Raw genomic sequence first — 17,093 nt, 5'->3', positions numbered from 1 at the left:
GTGGAGATCATGACAACTGAAATCAAGAGTCAGACGTTTAACTGAGCCAGCCAGGTGCCCCCGCTCATCTTTAGTTTTTATTTTGAAATACTTAAAAATTTTTAAAAATGTTTATTTTTGAGAGGGGGGGAAGGGCAGAGAGAGGGAGACACAGAATCTGAAGCAGGCTCCAGGCTCCAAGCTGTCAGCACAGAGCCTGACGTGAGGCTTGAACTCATAAACTGTGAGATCATGACCTGAACTGAAGTTGGACGCTTAACCAACTGAACCATCCAGGCGCCCCTTATTTTGAAATACTTTTAGACTTAGAATTACTTACTAAGTTTATTAAAATCGTCTGTTTTACCTTTCCATGAAATAACAATCTTTATGGTACTGACACGTAATATGAGCTGAAGAAGTAATGTCAAGCGGATCTTGCCAGCACATTTGACTTTAGGGCTTGGCTTATTGAAATTATTGGGCCCGTAATCCCATGGTGTTAGTAGTTAGAAAAGCTTGTGGATGCTGTTCAATCTAAACTCCTGGTGTTGGGGCGCCTGGGTGGCTCAGTTGGTTGAGCGTCCGACTTTGGCTCAGATTATAATTTTATAGTTTGTAAATCCGAGCCCCGTGTTGGGCTCTGTGCTGGCAGCTCGGAGCCTGGAGCCCGCTTTGGATTCTGTGTCTCCCTCTCTTTCTCTGCCCCTAACCCACTCGCTTTCTGTCTCAAAAATGAATAAACATTAAAACATTTTTTAAAAATCCTGGTATTGAGGCAGGAATAAGTGAGAAAAGTATTTGCCTCATGAGCAGGAGTTTGGGTCTGGAAATCAGGCACCTTGCTGATGGATAGTGCTCTCTCAGCTCTTTGGACAATGGCTTTAGTCCTAAATCTTGGGGCTGTAGTGCCAGAGAGAAGGGTTCCTTTAACAGAGCAATTGAGCCACTAGTGTGAGGAGCGCAGACAAGAGTGGAGCTGGGACTGCTGGATTAAGGATTTGGGATTTCCTGTGCTGTAGTGGGAACCAAATTAGATGGCTAAGTAGAGAACCCCCCAAGGAGGGTGAGTGGGATGGGTATGGGAAGAATAAACACTGAGGGGAGCAGGAGCCAAGCCTTCCAGGTAGCGTCCTACACACACACCTCAGGGTGGCAGTGTTACACCTTTGTATGCATTCCCTGTAGCTTTTCATCAGTGTTCTGCAGGCCCTGTAGGGAGTGGGGACTTGTCTGTTAGATCTAGACTGACAGGGCTTTTATAACTATTTTTTTTCCAGAGTTTGAGAGAAAACTGGCCTACCCTGTTTACTGTCTCCGAGTGAAAAAGCACATCCAGGGGGAGGCCTCTGCAAACCTCAGACTGAGATGGTGGAGCCAGTTCCTCTACAGCAGTTGAACCTATTGAATCATTTGGGAATTTTGTTTGCATGTGGATTCTGATTGTGTAGGTCCAAGTGGGGCATGAATTCTCTGGCAATGTTGATGTTGCTGGTTCAACTGCACACTCAGATCTATACCCTATAAAGACTTTTGCAGAGATTCCTTTTATGCTAGTTCACTGCACTTTCCACCTGTGAAGAGGAACCTGACATTGTGTGTAAAACACTCTACATAAATGGTGTTAGCTAGGAACTAAGCTAAATGTCATTCATAGAAGGTTGAGTCCAGCTTACAGAATTTTATTACAATTTTTACTTTATTTTGAAAAATTTTATACTTTTTAGCTATTTAGTTTTGAGAGCATGAGTGAGCGAGGGGCAGAAGGAGAATCCTGTGAGGGGCAGAGGGAGAGGGAGAAAGTGTGGAGCCATAAGTGGGGTGTGAGATCATGACCGGAACCGAAGTTGGATGCTTAACTGACTGAGCCACCCAGGCGCCCCTGTTCTTATTTTAAAACAACTATCCTGGGGATAGAATAACAGTAATGGTACTAGGTAGGGGTATATTCAGATCTGCAAGGGTGTCCGTAATACTGTGTTGTTTTCCTTTAAGCTTTTCTTTTTTTTAATGTTTATATTATTTTTATTTTTGAAAGTACACGAGATAGGGAGGGAGACCCAGAATCAAGCTGGCTCCAGGCTCTGAGCTGTCAGAACAGAGCCCGACATGGGGCTTGAACCCACGGACCATGAGATCATGACCTGAGCTAAAGTCAGACCCTTAACCGATTGAGCCACCCAGGTGCCCCTAAGATCTTTTTTTTAAATAATCTACACCCAGTGTGGGGTTTGAACTTAAAAGTCCTGAGATCGAGATTCACGTGTTCTGCCAACTGAGCCAGCTAGGCGTCTCTGTTCTTTTTTCAGTCTTGGGATGCTTGGAGATTAAAGCAAAAGTTGATTGTTTCCGGTGCTATTTATGTTAAGTCATTGGGTAGGTTAGGAACAAAAACATCCTTTTTTAATTTTTAAAAATGTTTAAAAATGTTTTAAAATGGGAGAGCACGATCGGGGGGGGGGGGGGGGGGAGGGAGACCCAGAATCTGAAGCACAGAGCTGAAGTCGGACGCTTAAATGACTGAGCCACTCCAGGAACCAAAACACTCCAGTGGAGATACTTGCTAATGCTAATTTGTACTACCTGTGGGCCAGTTACTGTTCCATTCCTATATCCCTATTTGAGAGATGGGGATGCTGAGGCACAAACTGGCCTAAGTCTCATAACTTCATATGAAGTGGAGCAGGGGTTTGAGTTTATGTCCTTTGGCTGTAGAACTTGTGTCTTTGACTACTATGTTGTACCATGCTTAAAGACTTCAGGCAGGGGGTGCCTTGGGTGCCTCAGATGGTTAGGCGGCAGATTATTGATCTCGACCTAGGTCATGACCTCGTGGTTTACAAGTTCGAGCCCCAAACTGAGCTGTACCTGAGACCGTGGAGTCTGCCTGGGATTCTGTCTCCCTCTCTGCCATTCCCCACCTCAAAAGTAAGTATTAAAAGCATTAAAAAACAAGACTTAAGGCAGGATTCAGTTCTCCCATGCTTCTCCCTGGTACCCCAAGGGGAAAAAAAGCTCTGGAGAAATTTTGACTTCAGGAGCAGTTTCTTAGAACCACTTCTTTGTCTCAGGCTTGCAGTTTTTTTTCTTTTTGCTATTTGAATAGAGAGCAAGTGGGGGGGGGGGAGGGAGAGAATCCCAAGCAGGCTCAAGTCCACACGCAACCCCACACAAGGCTCAAACTCAAACCGTGAGATTATGACCTGAGCTGAAAACCAAAAGTTGGTCACTTAACTGAACCACCTAGGCACCCCTGTGCTGGTTTTTGTAACTTGTTTTTAAGGATCTCTGTCGTGCAAGCAAATGCTCCCATCTGCTGAGACTCCTTAGGTTCATGTGGAGTTTTAGAACAAACCCTCTAGAGATAAACAAGCTACCATTTATTACTTTCTGTATGCAAGGCACTTGTTGGAAAGCTGTCTTTTTTATGGGGGGGTCAGTCTAATGGGAGGATCTTATGTAAGAACAAACCAACATGGTTTGCTTTACCATAGTGACATGGAAGAGCTACTGGAACGCAGACAAAGGCATGCCTGTGGGCATGCTAGGACAGGTAGAAGTTTCAAGGTGTCATAGTTAAGGGACCAGCGTGTTCTAGGGATTGGGGTGAGCAAATAAATATTTTTGGGATCATGGGATATGTGAAAGGGAGATAGAGGTTGGATGGAGTCTTGAAGGGCCAGGCTGGAAGAGTTTAGGTGTCCTAATGTTAGAAGTGAAGCCATCGTCTCCATGATCAGTTTTAATCATTCCAGCCCTTGAAGGTAGACTAGAGGTAGAGAGCCTGTCGCAGGTGAGATGTTAGGCATAAGCCAGGTGGCAGCAGTGAGGTTGAGAAAGAAGGCGGTTGGATGGATGTAAGTTAGTCTTGGATGTTAGTCTTTTTTTTTTTTTTAACGTAGTCTCCATGCCCAACATGGGGCTTGAACTCATTACCTTGAGATCAAAAGAGTCCCATGCTCCCATGACTGAGCCAGCCTTGCCCACCAGGATGTTAGTCTTGGAAGAGCTAGTAGCATCAAGCAAGACTAAATCTGGACTTTTATGGAACATGCTAGGATTTCTTGTTTTCTTTTTACGCTGATACCACCTTATGTCAAGATCAAGGGATGGTGAAAGGAAGACCACTTCAGTTTGAACATGGTGAGGTCCTTGCAGAACATAAGTGAACACATCTCAGGGTTGAGTATGGAATGGGGACCATTAACATTTATTGTATGGGGTAGCTGGCTTAAGAATGATGAGCCCACAGGAAACAGTGTTAGGGCTGATTGCTGTTTTGGGAAAGCTCTGCTCTTCTGGAGTCCCAAGTAGCATTAGGAACAGTCAGTCCCATGTGACTGGGTGGCCCTGACAGAGGCCACCTTGGTAGCTTCTTATAGTCAACTACGTACTTGCTTTCTCCTGTTGCTCTGGTGATCCAGCAGATCAGGGTAGGGACATGTTAATACAGACTGTTCAGGATATTGTGCACACACCTCCGAGGGAGTTCTTGTGTCCTCTAGGTGAGGGTATTCAGAGTGAAGTCTGCACAGCTTTTCATTGTGAACTCGTGTATCATTGTGAGTGGCACAGAAGCAGCCACATTGTACCCGCATACCTGGATCCTGTGTCTGATGATCCCTAAGAATGGGATACTGGGCTGGTGTGCCAGCCTGTTGTGCTTAACCTCCCCCATCCTGTCTCAAAGCCAGAATTTGGGTGCAATGTGTACTTAGGGTGTAGTTCTAGGATCCTGGTTCCCTGACAGCCTTTGAAGAAGGCTCCTTAAGTGCGGTTTCCTAGAGAAAAATATATGTTCCTCTGTAGGCAAAAATTCAATGAAAAGAAGAAATGGCTACTAGAACTCACTTCCAAAGTCTTGCTTTTGTGGTTGGCATGTTTTCTGGGCAAAGTGTAATCTTTAACCCCTTCCTCCAAGGTGGGGAGGGAACAGAGGGGGCAATTAAGCCTGCTGAAGGCCGTGCCAGTCCCAGAAGGAACCCTAGAATTATGCTTGATTTCTTGTGCCCTTCTGTTTTTTTTTTTTTTTTTTTTTAATGTTTATTTTTGAGAGAGAGAGAGTGCCTGAGTGTGCGCAGGGGAGGGGCAGACAGAAGGAGACAGAATCCTAAGCAGGCTTCATGCAGTCAGTGCAGAGTAACGTGGGGCTCAAAACTCATGAACTGTAAGATCATTACCTGAGCCAAAATCAAGAGTTAGATGCTTAACTGAGTCACCCAGGTGCCCCATTCTATCCTGTTTAGAGGATACTCTGTCTCTGTCCTTGAAAAGTGCTCTAATTTTACAGTATTTTTTTCCCAAAGGAAAACATGAAAGAAGCTATTGTAGGCTAGTCTGCTGATAAATGTCTCTGACAAGGCCAACCCATTTCAGTTCCAGACCCTTTGTACACACCTCTCTTAACTTTTAGACCTTGGCCGCAGGGCTAACTATGACCTCAAGGACAGACTCTGAAGAGCACTGGAGGAGCTACCAAATGGTAAATGAGGGGTATTTCATGGTGACTGAGGCAGGAAGGATGAAGTGTTTGGGGAGCCGGCTGCCCTAGGAACAGGCCTTCACTTGGCCTCTGTGGCATTTATAAAGTAGCTTAGCTCTGCATGTACCTTCAGGCTGGGAGTAGGAAAAACACACAAGTACGAGCTGGATTTTCCTCTATTATGCATAAGAAAAATCATATGGGGTAAGTTGGCTGGAACTGCCAGGGGTTGTACATGGGGCCACTGCTGGCAAAGATACCTCAGCTTTGCTCCAGGTCAAGCACCAGGTAGGGCTGGGTGTCCCTCAGGGCCTGAAGGAGCAGATCTTTGCAGGTCACGTTCCAGGCTGGAGTGAAGCTGAAGAGCTTCCTCATCTTCAGTGCATTGGTGGGCTCTGCTCGCACTGCCTGGTACAGCTCCTCTGTCAGGACCTTTCCGTACAGGGCATCCAGCACCCCGTCCACATCTGTGACCCGTGTGATAAGGGCCGTCCGGTGCTGGTCCACAAAGTGCACTGCTGGGGGCAGGATGGAGGAAAGCAGATGAGCCAGTTCCCAGGCAGATACTGGGGCCTGTTTTGTTGATCTCTCCCTCCCCTGAACCCCCTCCCACCAGAGGTGGCCAAAGGGGCATGTAGGTGAGTGGGAAGGGTAGGGCCCAACCTTCTTCAGTGTTCCTGGCTGTGGGATACAGCTGCAGGCCTGCGGGGGTGGGGTGTGTGGTGGGGTGTGGCTGGAAAGGTTGGGTGTGGAGGCCTCACCTGGCTTGGCTGCCTTCAGGTGAGAATCCTGGATCCCAGCAGGTGCGGCTGCCTGGTCTGTAAGGAAATTAGTCAAGTGGTCCCCTTTGCCTCCTATCTTATCTCCAGTCTCTGGCAGGGGCCCCTTGGTCAAGAAGCCAAGATCAGGGCCAAGCACAGGAGGTCAGGAGGAGGAGTTTTTGCAATTTTAGTCCGTAGGAGGAACAGAAAGCGAAAGAACCCAAAGGGGGGCAAACGTTCGAGTGGGGGTGGTGTAGTGTGGGCATGTAGGAGGCCCAGCGATTGGGGCCCCTCCAGAGCGTGGAGGGAGAGTGCTCACCTTTGCGCGTGATCTGTTGCAGCCGCTCTGATAGCTCTTTCATGCCAATGTCGCGCAGCACGAGCGCCGTGAGCTCGGCGCCGTACTCTTCCAGATAGGAAGAGACCAGCTTGTCTGTGAGGTCCATGGCGTCCATGGACAGCAGGGGCCCCCGCGGGATGCGCCCATAGCCTTCGCGCAGGGGCACTGAAAGCAGCTTCAGCTTGAACTTCTTGAACTCCTCTGCAGTCAGGTTTTCCAGTGCGTCCAGGATGGCGTCGCGAGTGCACCCCATGGCTCCCGGGTCCCCTGATGCAGTCGCTCTCCTGAATTGTCTGCGGACCAGGAAGTCTGCTCTGGGGCGGGACCTGGAACTCCCCGCCTTCTCCCAATAACCGCCTTTGCCCCAGCCCGATACCCTGGGGCACAGAGTGCCGGACTACCCCATTGGTTCCTACACACCAAGGCCTGCAGACTGTAGCCTGGCCATTGGGGGGCGTCAGGATCGCGTCCTCCAGCCGATGCGCGAGGTGAGACCCCGAAGACTGGCAAAGAGAGGAGCTCATGGGGTAGCGCCTGCATCTCCAGGTTTGCAGTAGCTAGCACCGACCAGGAACCTGGGTTTTTGAAGCACCAAGTCTTAGAATCTTGGAATTCTAGAACGCTATAATCTCCACGTTTCCCTGAATCTTAACATCCTCTCTTACGTGTCATAGAATCTTTAGAATCATAAAACCCTAACATCCAGAACCATGTAGCTTACCAAATCCCACATGCTGGGGAGAAATGAGATGTAAAAAAAAGGGGTAGAGAATAGCTGTGTGTGCTTTTTCTGTATGTGCCTCAGTTTTCTTATCTGTAAAATGGGATAACATGCATCCACTTAGTAAGTATTCCAGCATAACATGGGCTACCTGATGGCCTCTCAAACCTTGCCAAATGCTGGGGCAGCCAGGATTTGGTCTCAGGAGCTGAATTTCTAGGGAAGTGATGATGAGACACTTGTGATGAATAGTTGAGAAAATTCATGAGGGAAAGTCATAGGTGGAGAGCCACTCTGGGCCCAGGGGGCTTGATCTAGAAGAGCAAATGAAAGGTGGCATGGATAGGCATCGGAGCCCAAGCTATGCCCCAAATCTTTAAGTTGCCTTTACTGTGTCTGGGAAGGCCCTGCTGGTCTGGTGCCCACAGACCTCACTAGCCTTGTCTTGTGTCACACTCTGCTCTCCCTCCATCTCTGAGTTTCAACCATATTGGCCTCTCAGTTCTTTAAATGTTCCAGACTCCTTTGCTTCTACAAGCCTTGCATGTGTTGTTCCCTGTCTCTGGAAGTCTCTTCCTTCACTCTTTGCCTTATAAATTCTTGAGACTTTAGGGCTCCAGTTAAATGTCACTTCCTCTGGAAGGCCAGGTTTGGAATCCCTCCCAGACTAGTTCATAACACCTGCTCTCATAGCAATTGTGACTAAATTGTAATTATGTGGATTTGTTTAGCATCAGTTTTCTTTGCCAGTCTGTAAATCATGCTTGTGCAGACACTTATATCCACAGCATCTAAGACAGCGCTTGGCCTATGATGGTTGTTCGATAAATCTTTGTGGAATCAGTAATGAATGAAGGGGCCTTGTGGCTAAAAGGAGGATACTGGTAACTGGAGGGTGTGCTTTGCATCTAAATGTTCAAAGGGAGGCAGCTGCTAGGAGCTAAAAGACCATGGACTTGAAGCTGTACAGTTCCTAGTTTGAATCCTGGCTCTCCTTCTTAGGTGGATGTTGGAATCCTTCATTTTTCCATTTCAATGCGGCTGTAACAATCACCTTTCCTTTTACTGATGTGACCCTGACATGTACATTTATTCATTTATTGGACATCCATCTCCCCATCAGAATGTGAGCTCAGTGAGGTCAGAGACCTTGTCTGTCTTGTTCATTGCCGAATCCCCAGCATCAAGAGTACCTAGTAGATGCTCAGTGATGACTCGCTGAATGAAGGGATAAATGAGGCCATTGTTACCTGCAACCTGTTACCTGTTCAGGACTTTCCAGCACAGTAGCAGGGTCCACTCTCCATCCTCGTGCATGTTGCACTCACATGGTCTGGGTGTATTATGTGCCATTATCCTCACCATGGCTGGCACTTGTGGCCCAATAGCCAGTGTTCCTTGGCTGGTGGCTGTTTATTTTATTTATTGTATTGTATTTTTTAAATGTTTATTTTTGAGAGAGAGAGAGAGAGAGGGAGATAGAGTGTTAATGGGGGAGGGGCAGAGGGAGAGGGAGACACAGAATCTGAAGCAGGCTCCAGGCTTTGAGTGGTCCGCACAGAGCCCGACATGAAGCTAGAACCCATAAGCCACAAGATCATGACCTGAACCGAAGTCAGATGCTTAAATGACTGAACCACTCAGTTGCCCTATTTTTTATTTTTTAAAGTTTATTTTATTTATTTTGAGAGAGAGAGAGAGAGGGAGAGAGAGGGAGAGAGAGGAAGTGAGCAGGGGACGGGCAGAGAGAGAGGGAGAGAGACAATCCCAAGCAGGTTCCTCAATGCAGCATGGGGCTCCATCTCACGAGTAGTGAGGTCATGACCTGAGTCAAAATCAAGAGTCGAATGCTTAACTGACTGAGCCACCTGACTTATGGCTGTTTATTATTGTTCTTCTTCACTGGTCTTTATCTTTTCAGAATATCCAACTCATTTTTAAAAAATGTTTATTTTGAGAGTACGTGCATGGGAGAGAGTGGGGGAGGGGCAGATAGAGGGAGAGAGAGAATCCCAAACAGGCACCATGCTCAATGAGGAGCCCTATTTGGGGCTTGATCTCAGGACTGTGAGATCATGACCTGAGTTGAAATCAAGAGTCAGAGTTGGAGGCTTGACCGACTGAGTTACCTAGGCGCCCCTCCAACTCATTTTGTACACTGTGGCCCAAAGGCTACATCTTCCCAGCCTACACACTGATCTTGCCCCTCTTGCTCAGAACTCTGTGACTCCCTAGTGTCCTCAGAATCAAGTCCAAGCTCCTCAGCTTGGCCTTCAAGGCCCTTGCTAACCGCCTCAGCTGCACCTTCTATCTTTTTGGCCTCTGGACTTCTCTCCACATGCAGCACCTGTTCTCTGCTTGGCCTCTTTTCCCATCTGGTCTGCTTGATGAGTTCCTGCTTGTCCCAGCATTCATCAGTAGTCACTTTTTCAAAGAAATAACAAAATTTTGAGAACCGCTTTAGGTTGTGATCATACGTTATTTCTAATCCTGACAACAATCCCCTTGGGACAGGGGCTAGTAGCTCCATTTTACAGGTGAGAAGACTGAGGCTCAGAGAGGTTGAAGGACTTGCCCAAAGTCATATAGCTGAGGGGATCATATAGCTTGTCTGTCTAGCTTCTGAATTTGTCCTCTGTCTACTCTTCCCTGTTGATTTTTCTGTCATCTCTGCACAAAACTATTCCTTTATGTATCTGCAGGATGCCTTTATGATGCCTTTATCATACAGTGTGTCTGTTCACTCTGTTTTCCCACCAGAGTGAGAGCTCCTTGAGGACCCTCTGTGGTCCCTGGCACCTACCACAGGGCTTGGCATAGTTCTAACCATTATAAGCTTTTATAGAATGTCAAAAGAATTCTGGAATCTAGAATCATAGAAACCTGCTCTTTTCACATTTGTTAGAATCTTTAATGCTTTGGATTTTTGAACAATGGAATTTTAAAAACGATTGCCTGATTCAACCGCTACATAGAGCAGGGATCCTCTTGACCACATGGCCATTTGACTTTATCTCTTTTTTTTTAAGGAAAGCAGTTACTTTTTTTTTTTTTTTTACGTTTATTTATTTTTGAGACAGAGACAGAGAATGAACAGGGGAGGAGCAGAGAGAGAGGGAGACACAGAATCTGAAACAGGCTCCAGGCTCTGAGCTGTCAGCACAGAGCCCAACGCTGGGCTCGAACTCATGGACCGTGAGATCATGACCTGAACCGAAGTTGGATGCTTAACCGACCAAGCCACCCAGGCGCCCCTGACTATATCTCTTAAACCCCTGTTTGGATGGGATGGCCTTGGCTTTAAGTAAACTTAATGTAACATATTCCTTTTTCTTTTTTTTTAGTGTTTATTTTATTTATTTATTTATTTATTTATTTATTTATTTATTTATTTATTTATTTTTAAAATTTTTTTCAACGTTTTTATTTATTTTGGGAACAGAGAGAGACAGAGCATGAACGGGGGAGGGGCGGAGAGAGAGGGAGACACAGAATCGGAAACAGGCTCCAGGCTCTGAGCCATCAGCCCAGAGCCTGACGTGGGGCTCGAACCGCGAGATCGTGACCTGGCTGAAGTCGGACGCTTAACCGACTGCGCCACCCAGGCGCCCCGTGTTTATTTTATTTTTGAGAGAGAGAGAGAGAGTGCGCAGGTGAGCCCAGGGATGGGGAGGGGCAGATAGAGAGGGACACAGAGGATCCGAAGCAGGCTCTGCACTGACAGCAGAGAGAGCCCCATGCAGGGCTCGGACTCATGAACCTTGAGATCATGACCTGAGCTGAAGTCAGACCTTAACTGACTGAGCCACCCACGTGCCCCCTCCATGTAACATATTTCAATGGAAACTGTGGGGCTGCAGGAAATTGCTTCTGGGGGAGTATGAGTTGTGACTAGGAGTAGAGGGTGGGCTTCTCACAAGTGGCTTTTTTGGAGGTGATCAGATTGAGGATGTGTGTCATGGTGGTGTGACATTTTGTCCTTCCCTTGTTCCTACATGTGACTACCCAGGACCCTTTTGAGCCCAGCTTGTTCCTGGTGTCCAACCCCAGTCATGTTTTTGCTTACACACACATTCTGCCTGGGACACAGAAGATCCAGGCTGTGATTTTCACCCAACGTCTCCTCAGAGCAAGTGTTAGCCTTTTGGTGTGATGTCATAGGGAAGGAGAGGAGTGGCTGGAAAAACAGCTATTCCTCTCCTAGAACTGGAAGTCTCGCTCCTTCCAGCGGTTTCAGGCTGGAGCTCAGTGAGAATAAGGACACTTTTTGGCAGGTGGATGTGAACTCAGAAAGGAACAAAGTTTTTGGAGAATCTGTTTTACTCTAAGATGTATTAAGCATCTACTAGATGCACAACCACATGGTAAGTGCTGGTGGGAGGCAGTAATAATTGTAATAACAACTTCCATTCTTTGGAATTTACTATGTTCTAGGCACTGTGCTAAGCACTTAACATACATGATCTCATTTAAACCTCCAAACAGCCCTGTGAGCTGTGTGTATTTACCTGCTTTGCAGAGGAGAAAACTGAATTTTTCAGAGTAGTCACTTTTTCCAAGAAATAATAAAATTTAAGAAATTAATTTTTTAATTTAGAAATTTTAATTAAGAAATTAATTAAAATTTAAGAATTAAGAAATAATAAAATTACTCTGGAAGCTGACAGTGGTAGTAAACAAGGAAACACAGATTGAACCATCTGACCCATAGGCCCAAATTCCAACCACCTAAAAGTCTCACTCCCCTCAAAAATTGATAAATGGCTTGGAGAGATTATGTATATGGAAATTTATTCCTCCTTTGAACTGTCCACAAATATGGAGGGCAGATGTTATAATAATGATATTAACTTCCTCCTTTTTGCAGAAAGCTCTAGAACTAGTACATTCAGAAGATTGTGGAATAGTGGGGAAAGCAGGAAATGAGTGGTGTCAGACCCACTCAGATTCAATTCCCAGATCCTCTCTTAGCTGTGTGACTTAGGGAGGTCACAGCCCATCTCTGAGGTCTGCGATCTGTAACATTAATGCATTCACCTCATCAGCCCATAGGGAATCAGGACCCTGAGAAGGGCAATGACTTGGCCAGGCAGGGTCCCCCACGGAGATAAAGGCAGAGCCTACTTGTCAGGGTGATTTCCATCTGGGGAGGTGAGGAATAGGTGAGGGTTTCTCTGGGAAGCCATGATAATCTCTTCTCCCTCAATACCTCCTTTTCTGGGGGAAGTGCTCAAAGAGAGCTCTGAGCTTTGATCTCTGGCAGGAAAGAACCTCCAGGTCTTACCTCAGGCCCACCCTTGCCCCCTGGACTAGAGCCAGAGCTATTGGTACTGGTAAGGTGCCTCCTGGGTGTGGTCCCCCCCCCAAAAAACAAAAGTGACCTTTGATTGCTGGAACCAGATTGCTTCTTCTGCAGCCAGAAGGACCATAGACTGCTAGAACATTATTAATCTTGTGCCTCATTGCCTCCTTGTAAAATAGGAACAATGCTGGGGTGTTACAAGGTTATAAATGAAGTTATGAGGTTATAAATGGATTAAGAATGGTAAAGTACTTGGAACAGGCCTGGCACATGGCAGGTGATTTTGTCATTTTTTTTTTTAATTTATTTTTTAAAATTTACATCCAAGTTAGTTAGCATATAGTGCAACAATGATTTCAGGAGTGGATTCCTTACTGCCCCTTACCCATTTAGCCCACCCCCTTTCCCACAACCTCCCCAGTAACCCTTTGTTTGTTCTCAATATTTAAGAGTCTCTTATGTTTTGTCCCCTCCCTGTTTTTATATTATTTTTGCTTCCCTTCCCTTATATTCATCTGTTTTGTATCTTAAAGTCCTCACATGAGTGAAGTCATGATATTTGTCTTTCTCTGACTAATTTCGCTTAGCACAATAGCCTCCAGTTCCATCCATATAGTTGCAAATGGCGTGATTTTGTCATTGTTAAGGTTTCTGAGCCTCACTTCCCCCAGTCTCTGGAGTAGGGATGATGTTATTGGCCTTACAGGGTTGTAGGGAAGATTCATTGGAATACTTAGTAATAATAATTGTAATATCAATAGCCAATGTTTACTGAACATTTCCTATGGGCCTGACATTGTTCTGAGCGCTTTATATGAATTAGCTTGTTGAATCTTCATAACAATCCAAGAGTCTTAATAAAAATCCTTACATGAATCCCATTTTATAAATGAGAAAATCAGGTTAAATGACTTGCCCAAAGTCACATGAGGAAAGAGCAGAGTCAAGATTTGAGCCTGGTGGTGGCAGTCACTGCCTCCTAAGCCCCTGGGTGCCAGCATACTGTCCCTGGCGTTTTAATATAATGTCTGGTTTAATCCTCATAACAACCCTACAGGGATGGTATTATTATCCTATGTATCCTTATATTGTGGCGGAAGGTGTTGGAGCCCAGAGAGGCAGGTGATCTTCCTGGGGACGCCCAGCATGAGTCTGTGATATCAGCATTCAGGACCTGCTTCTGCCCTGGCCCTGATTGGGAGATTTCTGCCTTCTTTCTGCACTTATCCAATACAAGGAGGTCTTACCTCTGATGGCATTTATGACTTCAGCCATTGGGAAGCTCCCCCTTAGGGCAAGCTGAAATCTGTCCCCTCTGAGCTCTGGGCCCCAGGGACCTCACAGAGCTTCTTAGGGTTAGCCATACAAGTCCTTACTTCTTCCTCCTCTAGATATTGTTTGTTCCTGGCCCCTTCTTATCCTCCAAACTGCTGTAGACAATCAATGTCTACATTGTCAAATCTGGCCCATTTATGAAGAGGGATTGAGTTAACTGTCCTCCTTGTCCTGGGCACCAACTCCTATTGACCAAAACCTTTAGCCTCAGCCTGGCAGTGATGAAAACTCCAGGTGAGATCTATATTCAGTATGTTGACTTTTTATTTTTATTTTTGAGAAAGAGACAGAGTGTGAATGGGGGAGGGGCAGAGAGAGAGGGAGACCCAGAATCTGAAGCAGGCTCCGGGCTCTGAGCTGTCAACATAGAGCCAGATGCAGGGCTTGAACTCACGAGCTGAGTGATCATGACCTGAGCTGGAGTTGAATACCTAACCGACTGAGCCATGCAGGGGCCTCTTGACTTTTGAGTGGAAGTAAAGTGGTTTGTGGTTTTAGAGACCAGCTCCAGATATGCTCTTGTTCCCCGCCCCGACACACACCTCCTGTTTGGGGAAATCAAACTTCCCTGGGTTTCTCAGCATTCTCATAAAAAGCCCTGGTAGCTTCTTAAGACTTTTCAATACCTTGAGGGTAAAATCTGTAGTCATCTGTGTAGTCAATTGCTATGATCCAAAAGATAATAAAACTTATCTCTTTCTGAGAGGCCTAAGTGATTATAGCCTGTATAATGTTCCTAGGTTAAGCCTCTGAGGTGCCAGGAAGCCTGGGGTATCTTCCTAAGTGGGCCAGCATGTAACATGCAAGCACTTCAAGTATTCAAGAAAAAATGAGCCTCACAGCGTGGAGACAAGTTCAAAGACTTGTCATATTTAAGGTTTACTTATGCTTTTGAGACTGCAATTCATTGTTTACCTGGACACTGCTTTGGGATTTAACAAATTATTAAAAGGAATGGGAGTTTCAGTTCATAAATAAAACTTTTGTAGGGTGACAAATACAAGAATGCCCTGCTTAAATAACAGAGTTCTTTTTTCTCCCTAAATTCTGCATTTTCCTAGGATTTTGATCAAGCACATAAGCACAAATCTATAGTTAATCAACAAGGCTTAATAAGACAATCTATAATATTCATCTATTATAAGATCATTGAGATTATAGAGCTGTGCTATCCCATTTGATAGCCACTATAAACATGTGGCTCTTGAGCACCTGAAATGAGGCTATTCTGAAATGAGATTTGCCCTACGTGTAATATACACACTTGATTTCAAAGACTTAGTATGAAAAAGAGAATGTAAAATATTTTGTTAATAATTTTTTTAATGTTTATTTATTTTTTGAGAGAGTGTGAGCGGGGAAGGTGCAGAGAGAGAGGGGGGCACAGAATCTGAAGCAGTCTCCAGGCTCTGAGCTGTCAGCACAGAGCCCGACATGGGGCTCGAACCCATGAGCTGTGAGATCATGACCTGAGCTGAAGTCGGATGCTTAACCTACTGAGCCACCCAGGTACTCTCCATTAATATATTTTTAAAAAATTTATTTATTTTTGAGAAAGAGAGAGAGAGAGAGAGTGTGTGACAGAGTAGGGGAGGGGCAGAGAGAGAATTCCAAGCAGGCTCCAAGCTGTTAGCACAGAGACGTGGGGCTTGAACTCATGAACCATGAGATCATGACCTGAGCTGAAATCAAGGGTCGGACGCTTAACTGATTGACCCATCCAGGCACTCCAATAATTTTTTTTTAAAGTTAGCTCTATGCCCAATATAGGGCTTAAACTCACTACCCTGAAATCAAGAGTTGCATGGTCTATGTCAGTAGGATGCCCCACATTAATAATTTTCAAATTGGTTACATGTCAAATGATAGTATCTTGGATACATTAGGTTAAATAAAATATATTCTTGAAATTAAAAATAAGTAAATAAAAACAATCAAACAAAAGATGAGCTGAGATGGGCAGGGATCTACCTGGCTTCTGGGGAGATTTATTTACTTGGCAAAGAGTTGCAATAAAAAGATCTTCAAGGAGGAGAGGGGAACAGTTGATTTCTACTCCTTGAAAGGAATTCTTCCTTGTTGCTCACATATAAGGTGACTGGCTACCCTCATGGGAAAATTGACCTGGCTCTCATCCCATCATCCTATGGCACAGGACATTTACTGCTTACTGGGAGATATTTAATAACTCTGTCTCTTATTAAAGAACACCTCATGTGCACATTTGGGATAAAATTAATAAAAATGAACATTAAAAACCCAAGAGGCAAAAAGAGAGTCCAAAGGGGAGAGTAAGACTGAAACATAAGCAGAAACTCAGATTAAGACAGAATGCCATTGAGGGAGAAATGAACAAATACAGGGAAAAGCTGAGAGAAAGTGACTGCGAGGCCAAAAGAAAAGGACCCAGTGAGCTTGTGTGTTTATTCATTCATTGAGTATTTATTGTGTACGTGCAGTGTGTACACACTTTATTCTAGGTTGGAGACAAGCAGTGTAAAAAATTTATATTCCAGTAGGAGGAATCAGACTTTCAAGAGCCAATAAGTAAAATGTTGCTTGTCAGATGGTAATAAATTTTATGGGGGAAAATAGAACAGGCAAGGGAAATGTGAGATTTAAAATCAAGGAGTTAGGAAAAGCCTCACTGAAAAGGTGACACCGGGTAATGATCTGAGGCAGAACAGGAAGGAAACTAGCTGTACAGGGGTTTGAAAGAGTGTTCCAGGCAGAGGGGACAGCAAGCCCAAAGGCCAAGGCTGGAGTGAGCAGGTGGGGAGGGGTGAGAGAAGAGTAACATAGGGCCTTGAAGGGCACAGTGAGGACTTTGGTTTTCATTCTGAATGATACGTAAACTGAGAATCAAAGGCTAGGCATGTAAAGGCCTGAAGCTCTCAGGGCAGAATCAACTTCTCGGCTGCAGGCCCTGGATTCAGTTCATTAATTTATTCAACTGTCCCTCTAACATTCATTTCCCAAGCACTTAGGGAAGCCGGCTTTGCCCCAGGGATTCTGCTGGGCACTGGAAAGACCAGCAGGGAAAAGCCTTTCTCCTCAAGTCTGGAGGAAGAAAAGCTTTCAGGGTGGGCTGAAGTCCTGTCCTCCTGCAGTGTGATCTTGGAGAGCCATAAACTTGGGGAGTAAGTGGGTGACAAACTGGGGAGGGACCACAG

At 45.4% G+C, this 17,093-nt stretch overlaps 1 protein-coding gene across 1 annotated transcript; it reads right to left on the bottom strand.

The window, feature by feature from the left end:
- Positions 1-5,619: 5,619 nt before the first annotated feature.
- Positions 5,620-6,884, bottom strand: LOC123588881 (apoptosis-associated speck-like protein containing a CARD). Its single transcript, XM_045460234.1, has 3 exons — positions 6,542-6,884; positions 6,223-6,279; positions 5,620-5,979 (listed from the first exon to the last, which is right to left on the bottom strand). Exons 1-3 carry the CDS (start codon positions 6,813-6,815, stop codon positions 5,723-5,725), a joined length of 588 nt encoding a protein of 195 aa, XP_045316190.1. The 5' UTR covers positions 6,816-6,884; the 3' UTR covers positions 5,620-5,722.
- Between the last annotated feature and the right edge of the window lie 10,209 nt (positions 6,885-17,093).

The sequence above is a fragment of the Leopardus geoffroyi genome, chromosome E3 (assembly GCF_018350155.1).
Source record: "Leopardus geoffroyi isolate Oge1 chromosome E3, O.geoffroyi_Oge1_pat1.0, whole genome shotgun sequence".
In the NCBI taxonomy this organism is placed as follows: Eukaryota; Metazoa; Chordata; class Mammalia; order Carnivora; family Felidae; genus Leopardus; species Leopardus geoffroyi.
Note: the sequence above shows the minus strand (reverse complement) of the source record. Positions and strands in the feature narration are given on the sequence as shown.

Excerpts from the sequence above, each read along its gene's own strand:
- LOC123588881 (XM_045460234.1), bottom strand. The coding sequence starts at position 6,815 with ATGGGGTGCACTCGCGACGCCATCCTGGACGCACTGGAAAACCTGACT. Across the intron at positions 6,280-6,541 it reads GCAACAGATCACGCGCAAAG|ACCAGGCAGCCGCACCTGCT; the intron begins GTGAGCACTCTC and ends ATTTCCTTACAG. Across the intron at positions 5,980-6,222 it reads CCTGAAGGCAGCCAAGCCAG|CAGTGCACTTTGTGGACCAG; the intron begins GTGAGGCCTCCA and ends TCCTGCCCCCAG.